Raw genomic sequence first — 13,585 nt, forward strand, 5'->3', positions numbered from 1 at the left:
TATTGTCATCCTGCTTATTTAACTTATATGCAGAGTACATCATGAGGAATGCTGGGCTGGAGGAAGCACAAGCTGAAATCAAGATTGCCGGGAGAAATATCAATAACCTCAGATATGCAGATGACACCACCCTTATGGCAGAAAGTGAAGAGAAACTAAAGACCCTCTTGATGAAAGTGAAAGAGGAGAGTGAAAAAGTTGGCTTGAAGCTCAACATTCAGAAAACGAAGATCATGGCATCTGGTCCCATCACTTCATAGGAAATAGATGGGGAAACAGTGGAAACAGTGTCAGACTTTATTTTTGGGAGCTCCAAAATCACTGCAGATGCTGACTGCAGCCATGAAATTAAAAGACACTTACTCCTTGGAAGGAAAGTTATGACCAACTTAGATAGTACATTAAAAAGCAGAGACATTACTTTGCTAACAAAGGTCTATCTAGTCAAGGCTATGGTTTTTCCCGTGGTCATGTATGGATGTGAGAGTTGGACTGTGAAGAAAGCTGATCGCTGAAGAAGTGATGCTTTTGAACTGTGGTGCTGGAGAAGACTCTTGAGAGTCCCTTGGACTGCAAGGAGATCCAACCAGTCCATTCTAAAGGAGATCAATCCTGGGTGTTCATTGGAAGGACTCATGCTAAAGCTGAAACTCCAATACTTTGGCCACCTCATGCGAAGAGCTGCCTCAATGGAAAAGACTCTGATGCTGGGAGGGATTGGGGATGGGAGGAGACGGGGACGACAGAGAATGAGATGGCTGGACGGTATCACCGACTCGATGGACATGAGTTTGAGTGAACTCCGGGAGTTGGTGATGGACAGGGAGGCCTGGCGTGCTGTGATTCATGGGGTCGCAAAGAGTCGGACACAACTGAGCGACTGAACTGAACCGAACTGAACTGAGCCTCCTCATTTGGGTCCTCTTACCTGAAGCTTTCACTATCCCATTCTTCAGGGCCCTTCCTATGCCCTTATCCAAGGCTAGGCATCAGGAGGACACACAGAGGAAAAAACCATAGGGGGTTCACCTTACCCTTTTGAGTCTCCAGCACCTGTTCTGAGAGAGGAAGTTTTACCTCCCTCAGTATTTGGGGTGCTAGTGGATACTGCTGTAGCTGCCACTGTGAGATAGCCAGCATATAAAAGGATGGAGACGGTGAATAAAAAAGAAAAGTGAGAGATTTGTTCTGTTCCTCTCTGAGTGTTAACAAATGTTCTCCTGGCTTTTTCAGTGCACCTTGGTACCTGCTTCTGGGTTTTCAGGTTGCCTTGCGTCTAGGCCAGGTGATACCAGAAGAAAAATGGGAAACTCACTACCATTTTGGTGGTATTCTAATTCTTATCTTCTTTCCCTGTCTGCCACCATATACGTTTTGGAGCTTACAAATAGCTGCTCCATGCATCCTGTCCAGGTGGTTTTTTTTAAGTTTGACATTTTTTTAATTATAGAAATAATGCATTTTCATTGTAGAAAGCCTGGGAAATAAAGATAAAATCTTCTGTAAATTCATGAACTGAATAAAACTGCTATTTTGGTGTATCATCCTTTTTTATTTCATATTTTTTTCATCTTAACAATAAAAATGAATTAGATAATAAGTAAAATCTTATTTTCAATTATTTTAACTGATACCGTTAAGGCCTGGATGCTACTGACTTGTTCTAATTTGTTTTTACTAAATTTTCTCTTTTCCTTAATAGGTAGAAAGTCTTTATCCTCAGGCTGGCTGGGTTGAAATTGATCCTGATGTTCTCTGGCTTCAGTTTGTTGCTGTAATAAAAGAATCTGTCAAAGGTAATTGGATTTATAATAGTAGAGATGATAACGTGTATTTTGTATATAATAAGAATTTTGTGGGTTTCCTAAATTATACATACAATATTTTATTGGAGTCACAGTTTCCCAGTAGTTTGGGGAGGAAGGACATTTGTGGTTTATAGTGAACCCAGTTTGTCAAGGGAGGGTAGCAGCAACTCTCTCCTCTGCTTGAAGTCTTTTTGAGCTGCAGTATTAAAGGTTCACCTTACTATTTATTCCAGGTTGTAGCCAGTGCCCATTCCATTTCCTGTATTGTACAAAATACAAGAGGACTGTAAACAAAGTTACAACGCTCAGTTCCTGCTCTCAGGAGTTTTCAGCTGAGTTATCTTTATCGTAAAATAAGTTTTTGTTTTGTTTTTTTCCTTTCCAACCTCTTAGGACAAGTGTTCTCTTGGCTGCAGCCAGGGTCTGGAATCTTAGCTCTTTAAGAGCAGTCTCAGTACAGCCTTCTTTAAGAACATGGAGAAAGAGGACTTGTAATTTCAAAAAGGTCTTTCACTTCATTTCTCTGACTGAATTGCTTCTCCTAACTTTTCTGGTTTGAAGTATTTCAAAACCTATTTTTAAAAGATTGGAAGAGTACCTGTGTGCTTTCTCCTAGGCTCACTTTAGTTGCCCGAGGTGAGAGTTGGTTATGACGTAATAACCTGTTATCCTTAAATACTTAAGCATTATCTCCAAAGATAAGGAGTATTCTCATATGTAAATATGATGTAATCATCACACAGGAAATTTAACGTTAACCCAGTGATATTTTCTAATACTTGATCCTCAGTAGTCCCTTCTTATCTCAGTCTTGAATAATTTTTTTTCCAATCCAGAATCCAACAAAGATGAGGCATCGCCTTTAGTAGTCAGTCTGTCCTCCTTTAATATAGACCACGTACCTCATGACACTGAGAATTTTTAAAAGTACAAATCTGTTTAATAGACTATCCTGCATTTGGGGATTGTCTGGTTATTTCCTTATGATCAGACCAGGAAGGAGTACTATACAAGAGGTTGTGTGTCGTCCTTAAATTGAGCACAGCTCTATTTGAAGCTGTCCCTAATTTGTTCAGTGGGACAAATTGCTTTTTTAAAAGAATGTCACAGAAACATGTGAGCTGCTGTATTTCAAGAAATTTGGGCTTTGCAAAATCCATGTTTTTATTTGCATCCTAGCATGAGTTTGTGTAGTAAATAAGATCTGTGCTTCAGTATTTATGCTACTTTCCATGAGGGTTTCTTTTGTTGCCATCAACCAGCTTCTGTTATAGCTGATCGTTGCTGAAATGAAGATCCTAATTTTTAGTGTTGTCAAGAAGAAAATACCATCTAACTTACTTTAAGTGGTGTTTGTTTTCTTTCTAATCTTTAAAGCAAAAAGTCCATTTTATCATTATTAGATTATAACTTCTTTTCCCTTTAAGTTAAAAAAAAATACTACAAAATCATCCTAGTAATGTTTTATTTATTAGCTCCAGTTGTGTTATTAAAATGCTGAACCCAGTTGCTTTTCTCATAGGTTATATTAAGTGATTTCTTTTCCATATGATATTATAAAGATAAACTTCCTAGGCTTTTAAATGTGTTTTATCTATGTTTATTTTTAGCTGCAGGAATAGAAATGAATCAAATTGTTGGTCTTGGCATTTCAACACAGAGAGCAACTTTTATCACATGGGACAAGTAAGTGCATTGTGTGATAAGACCTCTTATCACTGGGTTCATGCCATGATGGACACATTGCTTTGAAACCTGTTTGGGGAGTTTTAAAGTTTGTGAAGAAAGAAGTATTGCTTGCTTAAGAGAAAAGAAATTGGGTTTACTTTCTGGCTTATTACATAAGTTCCCTGAATGTCAGCTAGGTTTAACTTATATAAAGTAGTAGTAGTAAAAAGACTATTGCTTTCATTAAAATTCAGATAAAGCGTGGATTGAAGTTCTAAAAAATTAGCTTATACCTAGAAAGATTCAGGAGAACCTGACAAAGTTTGGATACACAAGACCATGATATGATTTATATTTTAGTCTATTTCAAATTTAATTTTAAATACAGCAAATGAGGTATGTATGAATTAAACACAATTATTGTAGTATAATGGATACCATACAGTGAATACCTATGATATTTTCTTCAGATTTCAGTATCCTTACAAACAAACCTATTAGTGGTTACATCTATTTTACAAAGAAATAAACTGAAGCGCAGAGAAATAACTACATTATTCATAGTCACTCGTTAATAAATCAAGCCAAAATTCCAAATTATCTTCTTGATTCCAGAGAATATACTCTCTCCACTACTCCTATATTGCCTTCAATATGTATTTCTTTTTTTTTTTTAAGAAAAACAACAAAATCACTGTAAAATATTTCTTTGTTACAGAGCTCTAGATTCTAAAGGGCATCTTGAGCTTGGGGCAGTGGGGACAAAAAGTGGTGGATGTAAGGGGTAAGGGTAAGTCTAAGAAATATAATTAAGCTGAATTCACAAGAACTTTACCTTTAATTCAGTGTTAGGAAAGAGAAAGAAGTTTAAATTTTTAAATATTTGATTGTATGGGATTAAGATGGTGAAGTAGGTAGACCTTGAGCTCACCTCTCCTAACAAACATATCAAACCTGTAACTACTTATTGAGTACTTTCTGAGAACATTCTGAAGACTATCAGAAAGGCTCCCCTACAACCAAGATTATTAAAGGAGGGACCATTTGGAGTCTGGGAGGAAGGAAGAAGAAGCAATCTAATCGGGATCTATACTCCTAATGGGTGACCCAGAAGAGGAGGGGGATACAGGTTTGTGCATCATCCCTAAAAAACAAGGGGTTTACCGTATTGGGCACCTTAACCCTGAGGTCCAGCACCAGGAATACGAGCCTGCTTGGTTTGAAAACCAGTAGAGCACATCAGAGAGCTGTAGAAACCGAGACTCCAGACTTGAAGAGCATGCCACAGACCCACCTGCTCCCAGTCCCAGTGCAGAAGCAGCTGATTGAAAACACCTCATGGTCTGGGGTTGCCCTGCCAGGACTGTTCCAGCACACGTCCCAACCTGCACTGGGTTGCTGCTCCAGCCTTGCCTTCTCCAACAATGCTCCCAACCAAGTACAAATAACCACTGTACCAGGGAGAAGTTGAGTTAGCTCAGATTTGGGGTTCCAGCCCCTTGGGCCTCAGCCATGCCTCTGGCCAAAGGAGAGACCACCATCACACTGGAGAGAAGAGGGGCTAGCTCAGATTTACAGCTCGAACCCTTTTGCTTGTGGCCCTGCCCTAAGCCTGGGAGGGGCCCCAGCTCACATCTGGCTCTACTTCTAACCATTCCTATTCCAGTTCTATGCCCTGCTAAGGTGACAGCTTCCCATGTACCCCAACTGAAGACACAGTTACTGCTCACTTCAGGTCCAGGTCCCTCACCAAAAATTGGGTACATGCAGATTGCACAGGGATGCTCCCACACAAGGACATGCCTTTAAGCCTGGGATATGTAACTGTTTCACATAACTTTATAGAAACAAAAAGTGAGAAGACAAATGAATACATTCCAAATGAAAGAATAACTTCCCCACACGTGAAAATACCCCTAGTGAAACAGAGATAGTAATTTACTTGACAAAGAGTTTAAAACAGTAGTAATAAAAATGCTCACAAACTCAGGAAAAGAATAGAGGAACCCAGTGAGAACTTCACAAAGAACTAGAAAATATAAAAAACAATCAGAGCTGAAGAATACAATAATTGAAATGAAAATTTCACTAGAAAGAATTGCCAGCAGATTAAGTAATACAGAAGATTGCATAAGCAACTTGAAAGACAAAATATTGGAAACCACCCAATCAGAACAACAAAAAGAAAAAACAATTTTTAAAGGAAACTTTAAGGGATCTGTAAGATAACATCAAACACACTAACATTCAGGTTATAGGGCTCCTGGAAGGAGATAGGGATAAAAATATTTCATCACAAATTTGATGAAATTATGGCTGAAAATTTCCGTAGCTTGAAGGAAACAGATACCCAGATCTAGGAAGCACAGAGAGTCCCAAATAAGATGAACCCAAAGAGACCCTCATGAAGACATATCATAATTGAAATGGCAAACATTAAAGATAATTCTAAAGGCAGCAAAAGAAAAGCAAAATCACATACAAAGGAACCCCCATAGGGCTACCTGCTGATTTTTCAGCAGAAACTTTGTAGGCCAAAATGAAGTGACATGATAAAATGTTGAAAGGGAAAAACCTGCAACCTAAGATACTCCACCCAGCAATGTTATCATTCAGAATGGAAGGAAAAATAGTTTTCCAGACAAGCAAAAACTTAAGTTAATCACACTAAACTGGCCTTACAGGAAACATTAAAGGATCTTTAAGTGAAAAAGAAAAGCCTATAACAAGAAATAAGAAAATATTTGAAGGGAAAAATTATCTCACTGACAGATGTAAATATACTGTAAAGGCAGTTGATGAGCCACTTAAATAAGCAGCAATGAAGGTTAAAAAACAAAATTGCAAAGCTAAGTATTAATCAACTATGAGTGCAATAAACAATGTGAAAATGTTAGTCACTCACTAGTGTCCAACTCTTTGTGACCCCATGGACTGTAGCCCGCCAGGCTCTTCTTTCCATGGAATTCTCCGGGTAAGAATACTGAAGTGAGTAGCCATTTTCATCTCCAGGGGATCTTCCTGACCCAGGGATCAAACCCAGTTCTTCTGCATTGCAGGCAGATTCTTTACCATCTGAGCCACCAGGGAACAGTTAATGGATACTCATGAAAATATAAAATATAACACCAAAACATAAAATGTTGTGGGGTGGTTAGTTAAAAAAAAATAGAGCTTTTAGAATGTGTTTGAACTTAAATGACTATCGTTCTAAAGAAAGTGAAAAGTAAAGTCACTCAGTCGTGTCCAACTCTTTGCGACCCCATGGACTGTAGCCTACCAGGTTCCTCCATCCATGGGATTTTCCAGGTAAGAGTACTGGCGTGGGTTGTCATTTCCTTCTCCAGGGGATCTTCCCAACCCAGGGATTGAACCCAGGTCTCCCACATTGTAATCAGATGCTTTACCATCTGAGCCACCAGGGAAGTCATTCTAAAACAAGTAGATATATTTACAGATTGATATATATATATATATATATATATATATATCAGATCAAAGTTCTCCAATAGATACACAAAAACAAAGGAACTCAAACATAATTTTAAAAATTTATCAAACTGAAAGAGAAGAGATTAGAAAAAGAAGAACAAAGAACTACAAAACAACCAGAAGACAGGTAACGAAATGGCAAAAGGTATGTGCCTATTAATTATCACTTCTAATGTAAATAGACTAAATACTCCAATCAAAAGACGTAGGGTACCTGATTGGATGAAAAAACAAGATCCATGTATATGCAACCTAAACAGGACTTACTTCAGAGCTTAAGTCACACACTGAGAGTGAAGAGATTAGGAAAAGATATTTCATGCAAGTGGAAATGGAAAGCGGGGGTAACAGTACACATATCAGACAAAATAGACTTTAAAACAAAATATATACCAAGACATTATTTAGGGCATTAAATAATGATAAAGGGATGATCCTCAATCTAAGAGGAGGATATTAGACTTGTTTATATATATACACCCAACACAGAAGCACCTAAATATATAAAGTAAATATTAACAGACATAAAGGGAGAAATTGACAGTAATAATAATAGAGAACTTGAATGCCCCAGTCACATTAATGAATAGATCAGACAAAAAACCAATAAGGAACAATGGGCTTAAATGACATATTAGGCCAGATGGACTTAATAAATATCTATAGAACATTGCATTCAAAAATAGCACAGTACCTGTTCTTCTCAAGGGCATATGGAACATTCTCCAGGATAGGCCACAATAAAAATCTCAGTAAATTTAAGAAGATTGAAATTAAGTCCAGCCTCTTTTCTGACCACAGCAATAAGAAACCAGAAATCAATTGCATGAATAAAACTGGTAAAAATACAAACAAGTGGAGAATGAAAACCTGCTACCCAAAAGCCATTGGGTCAATAAAAGTTTAAAAAATGCCTTGGGATGAATGAAAAATGAAGAAATACAACCTTCTAAAATCTACAGGACACAGCAAAAATGATTCTAAGAGGGAAATTTATAGTGATAGACGCCTCCCTCAAGAAACAAGAAAAATCTCAAATAAATAACCTAACTTTCCATCTAAAGCAACACAAAAAAGAACAGAGCACAAAGTCAGTAGAAAGAAGAAAATAATAAAGATCAGAGTGGAAATAGAACAGAGACCAAAAAAAAAGAAAAGATAAACCAAGAGCTGTAGTTTTTGAAAAGATAAAACTGATAAACTTTAGCCAGACTTATAAATCAAAACAGTGCTCAAATGTAAAGAAAATAAGAAATGAGAAAGAAATTATGACTAATATCACAGAAATACAATCATAAGAAAATACAGCAAACAGTAATATGCCAACAAACTGGATAACCTAGAATAAGTGAATAAATTCCTAGAAACATAGTTTTCCAAGACTACATCAGGAATAAATAGAAAATCTGAATAGATTATTAGTATTGAATCAGCAAAGGACTCCCAACAAACAAAAGTCTGGGACTAGATGAATTCACGGGGCAATTCTACCAAAATTTCAAGAAGAGTTAATATCTATAGCCTTCTCAAACAAACAGTTTCAAAAAATTAAAGAGGAGAGAACACTTCCCACCTCATCCTATGAGGCCAGCATTACCCTGATACCAAAATCAGATAAAGATACTATTAATAAAATTACAGGCCAATATCTCTGATTAAATAGATGCAAGAATCCACAACAAAATATGAGCAAACCAAATCAGCAATATATAAAAAAAATCATACATCATGATCAAGTAGTATTTATTCTAGGAATGCAAAGGTGGTTTAATATCTGCAAATCAATTAACATGATTAACAAAATCAAGAATAATAGTCACATGATCATCTCAATAGATTCAGAAAAAGCATTTGACAAAACTCAATATGCATTCATGAGAAAAACTCTGAACAAAGTTGATATAGAAGGAATAAACATCACCATAATAAAGGCCATGTGACAAATCAACACCTGGCATCATCCTCAGTGGTGAAAAGCTGAAAGTATTTCCTCTAAGATCAGGAACAGATGAGGATGCCCACTCTTGTCATTTCTGCTTAATATAGTATTGGAAGTCCTAGCCACAGCAATCAGACAGGAAAAAGAAATAAAAGGCATTTAGATTGGAAGGAAAGAAATAAAACTACTACTGTTTGCAGATGATATAATACTATATAAAGGAAAATCTTGGACTCCACCAAAAAAAAAAAACCTGTTTGAACTAATAAATGAATTCAGTAAAGTTTCAGAATACCAGATTAATGTACAGAAATTTGTTACATTTCTATACACAAATAAGAAAAGAATTTGATTTATAATCAAATCAAAAATAATAAAATATCTAGGAATAAATTTAATGAAGGAAGTGAAAGACCTGTACTCTGAAACCTATAAGACATTGATGAAGGAAATTGAAGACAATATAAATAAATGGAAAAATATCTCATGTTTGTGAGTGAGAAGAATTAATACTATTTAAAATACCCATACTACCCAAAACAGTCTACAAATCTAGTGCAGTCCCTATCAAAATACCTATGACATTTTTCACAAAACTAAAACAAATAACCTAAAATTTGTATGAAACCAAAAAAGACCCTGAATAGTAAAGCAGTCTTGAGCATAAAGAAAAAAATTGCAGGTTATCGTCTCTGACCTCAGACTATACTACAAGGCTAAAGTAATCAAAGCAGTGTGGTATCTGCACAAAAACAGACACATAGAATAACAAGCCCAGAAATAAACCCATGAACTCTGGTCAATTAATCTATAGTAAAGGAGGCAAAAACATATAATTTTTTTAAAAAAGACTCTTCAATAAGTGCTTTTGGGAAAGCTAGACAGATACACATAAAAGAATGAAATTAGAACATTTTCTCACCCCATTTACAAAAATTAACTCAAAATGAATTAAAGACCTAAATGAAAGGCCTGAAATCATAAAACTGGAAGAAAACATAGGCAGTTCACTCTTTGACACTGGTTAAGGCTTTGTTTCTTATGTTGTTTCTTCAGGTGAGGGGGAAAAAAAGGAAAAATAAATGGGAGCTAATCAAACTCAAAAGTTTTTGCATAGTGTAGGAAACCATCACGAAACAAGGAACCCACCAAATGGGAGAAGATAGTTGCAAATGATAGTCTGGTAAGGGTTTAATATCCAAAATGTAAAAAGGATTCATACAACACAATATATTTGCTGGTGATTCAGATGGTAAAGAATCCGCCTGCAATGTGGGAGACCTGGGTTTGATCCCTGGCTTGGGAAGATACCCTGGAGAAGGTAATGGCTACCCACTCCAGTATATTCTTGCCTGGGGAATTCCATGGACTGTATAGTCCTTGGGGTCGCAAAGAGTCTGACTCGACTGAGTGGTTTTCATTTCACTTCATACACCACAGTATGAAAAAAATAGCCAATCCAATTTTAAAATGGGCAGAAAATCTTAACAGACATTTTTCTAAAGAAGAAATACAGATGGCCAACATATTTGTGAAAAGATGCGCAATGTCACTTATCAGGGAAATGCAATTCAGAATCACAACAAGATGTCACTTTGCAGGTATTAGAATGACTGTTATCAAAAAGATAAAAAGTAACAAATGTTGGCAATGATGTGGAGAAAAGGGAACCCTTGTGTGTTGTTGGTGAGAATGTAAATTGGTACAGCCAATATGGAAATCAGTATGGAAGTTCTTTAAAAATTAAAAACTAAAAAAAAAAAAAAAATTAAGAACTACCATATGATTCAGCAGACTTCCCAGATAGTACAGTGGTAAAGAATCCGCCTGCCAAGCAGGAGATGTGGGTTCAATCCCTGGGTTGGGAATATTCCCTGGAGAAGGAAATGGCAACCACTACAATATATTTTTGCTTAGGATTTCCCATGGATGGAGAAGCCTGGTAGACTACAGCCCATGGGGTCACAAAGAGTTGGACACAACTTAGCAATGGAACAACAACACCGAATATGATTCAGCAGTCCCATTTCTGGGTATTTATCTAGTGAAAACACTGATTTGAAAAGACAGTCACCTCATTGCTTATGGCAGCATTATTTACGGTGGCCAAGACATGGAAGCACCCTAAATGTCCGTTAACAGATGTAAGGAGAAATAAGTTATATAAATCAACTTTGAATGTGTATTGGAAGGACTAATTCCAAAGCTGAAGCACCAGTACTTTGGCCACCTGATGTGAGATGCTGACTCATTGGAAAAGATTCTGATGCTGAGAAAGATTGAAGGCAAGAGGAGAAGCGGGTGGCAGAGGATGAGGTGACTAGATAATACTGACTCAATAGACATGAATTTGAGCAAACTCCAGGAGAGAGTGGAGGACAGAGGAGCCTGGCATGCTGCACTCCGTGGGGTCGCAAAGAGGTGGACACAGCTTAGTGACTGAACAACAGCAAATATGCATAGAGAACTGTTCATGTAAAATTATACAATATTATATATTATGCTTGGTGAAATAAGTTAGAGAAAGACAAGTACTGTGTTTTCACTTACTGTGTGGAACAAATGAATGAAATATGCAAACAAATGAACAAATATAACAAGACAGAAACAGGCTCACCAATACAGAGAATAAACTAGTGGTTACCAGAGGGGAGAGGTGTGAGGGTTCAGCCAAAAATAGGTGAAGGAGATTAAGAGTTACAAAATACCAGTTAAAAAATACCAAGTTGCAAGGATGTTATGTGCAGCACAGGGTGTACAGATCATATTTGATATCTTTCTATGGATTTTATTCTATAAAAATATTGAATTAATGTGTTATCCACCTGAAACTACTATAATATTGCAAGTCACATATACTTCAGGAAAAAATTGTTTAATTTAAAAAATTTTCCAGTATTACTGCTTTTGATCTTTGGTAGGACATGACAGAAATTATAGAGAATATAAGAGAAGGAATGAGTTAGTTGGTGATGTGGGTGAGTGGAAGGAAACACGGTAAAGTGTTTGATTTGGGATGTGAATTTCCCCCAGATGGGTGGTGCATTTCCTCCAGATAGATACTCTTTCTTTCAGAGCATAATTTGTATTACAGGTTGATGCCTGCATCTGCAGTTGCCCCATACCCTCCTCCTCACCCCGACTCTGCACCTAGTGTCTTGGACACAAGTTAGTACATTAGTCAGATGAAGGAATAAGTGAATTAAAGTCTTCTGTGGGGATCAGTGTTTCTAACCAGTGGCACTGTTGCCATTTTAGGCCAGATAGTTCTTTGTTTTGGGGGAAATCCTGGGCATTGTAGGGTGTTTAGCAGCCTCCCTGGCCTCTACCCATTAAATACCATTAGCACCCCGCTTCCTAAGTTTCCCAACTAAAAATATCTACACACGTTTCCAAATGTGCCTGGGAGACAGAGAATTCCCAGTTGGGAACCACTGATGTAAATGAAGTGTGAAAATTACATGTGTTCTGTGGTAGTGATTATATGTATAGAAGAGAAGAAGGCTGAGGATTTGTACAATGAGTTTCTCCCCCCTTCCCTACCCCCCAGTTGATTTTTTAATTTATTTTCGGACACACTGAGTGGCATGCAGGATATTCGTTCTAGGACCAGGGATCAAACCCAGGCCCCCTGCAGTGGAAATGTGGAGTCCTAACCCCTGGAACACCAGGGAAGTCCCACCAACCCCCCAATTTAAAGAGAATCAGAATGTCAGTGCTGGCAATTCAGGACCTAGACAAATTGGCGAAGTAGGTGGGGTGGCAATGGGGGCAGGAGAGCGTTCCTAGGGATAGCTAATTGCAAGTGTCACGTTTAGTTGGATTTGGAAATTGGGTTATTGGCCACAGAGGTTGCTTTCATCAGAACCTGCAAAGCAAGGTCGTCTGTGGCAGCAAGTTTACCCTCAGTTCAGTCAGTCAGTTCAGTCGCTCAGTCGTGTCCGACTCTTTGCAACCCCATGAATCACAGCACGCCAGGCCTCCCTGTCCATCACCAACTCCCAGAGTTCACTCAACTCATGTCCATCGAGTGGGTGATGCCATCCAGCCATCTCATTCTCTGTCGTCCCCGTCTCCTCCCACCCCCAATCCCTCCCAGCATCAGACTCTTTTCCAGTGAGTCAGCTCGTCGCATGAGGTGGCCAAAGTATTGCAGTTTCAGCTTTAGCATCAGTCCTTCCAATGAACACCCAAGATCGATCTCCTTTAGAATGGACTGGTTGGATCTCCTTGCAGTCCAAGGGACTCTCAAGAGTCTTCTCCAGCACCACAGTTCAAAAGCATCAATTCTTCGGCGATCAGCTTTCTTCACAGTCCAACTCTCACATCCATACATGACCACGGGAAAAACCATAGCCTTGACTAGATGGACCTTGGTTGGCAAAGTAATGTCTCTGCTTTTTAATATGCTCTCTAGGTTGGTCATAACTTTCCTTCCAAGGAGTAAGCGTCTTTTAATTTCCTGGCTGCAGTCAGCATCTGCAGTGATTTTGGAGCCCAAAAAAATAAAGTCTGACACTGTTTCCACTGTTTCCCCATCTATTTCACATGAAGTGATGGGACCAGATGCCATGATCTTCATTTTCTGAATGTTGAGCTTCAAGCCAAACTTTTCACTCTCCTCTTTCATTTTTAACAAGAGGCCTTTGAGTTCCTCTTCACTTTCTGCCATAAGGGT

General features: G+C 37.9%; 1 protein-coding gene across 4 annotated transcripts in view; it reads left to right on the forward strand.

The window, feature by feature from the left end:
- Nucleotides 1-13,585, forward strand: part of GK5 (glycerol kinase 5) — an 80,996-nt gene that overhangs the window by 10,706 nt on the left and 56,705 nt on the right. For all 4 annotated transcript variants that reach the window (XM_088840095.1, XM_055412432.2, XM_055412448.2 and 1 more), the window contains 2 exons: nt 1,703-1,796; nt 3,419-3,494. In XM_088840095.1, coding sequence (XP_088696221.1) covers nt 1,703-1,796; nt 3,419-3,494 — 170 coding nt within the window. The remainder of the gene's footprint in view (nt 1-1,702; nt 1,797-3,418; nt 3,495-13,585) is intronic.

This window comes from Moschus berezovskii, chromosome 1 (assembly GCF_049115385.1).
Source record: "Moschus berezovskii isolate FMDL1 chromosome 1, NW_MosBer_1.0, whole genome shotgun sequence".
NCBI lineage: Eukaryota > Metazoa > Chordata > Mammalia > Artiodactyla > Moschidae > Moschus > Moschus berezovskii.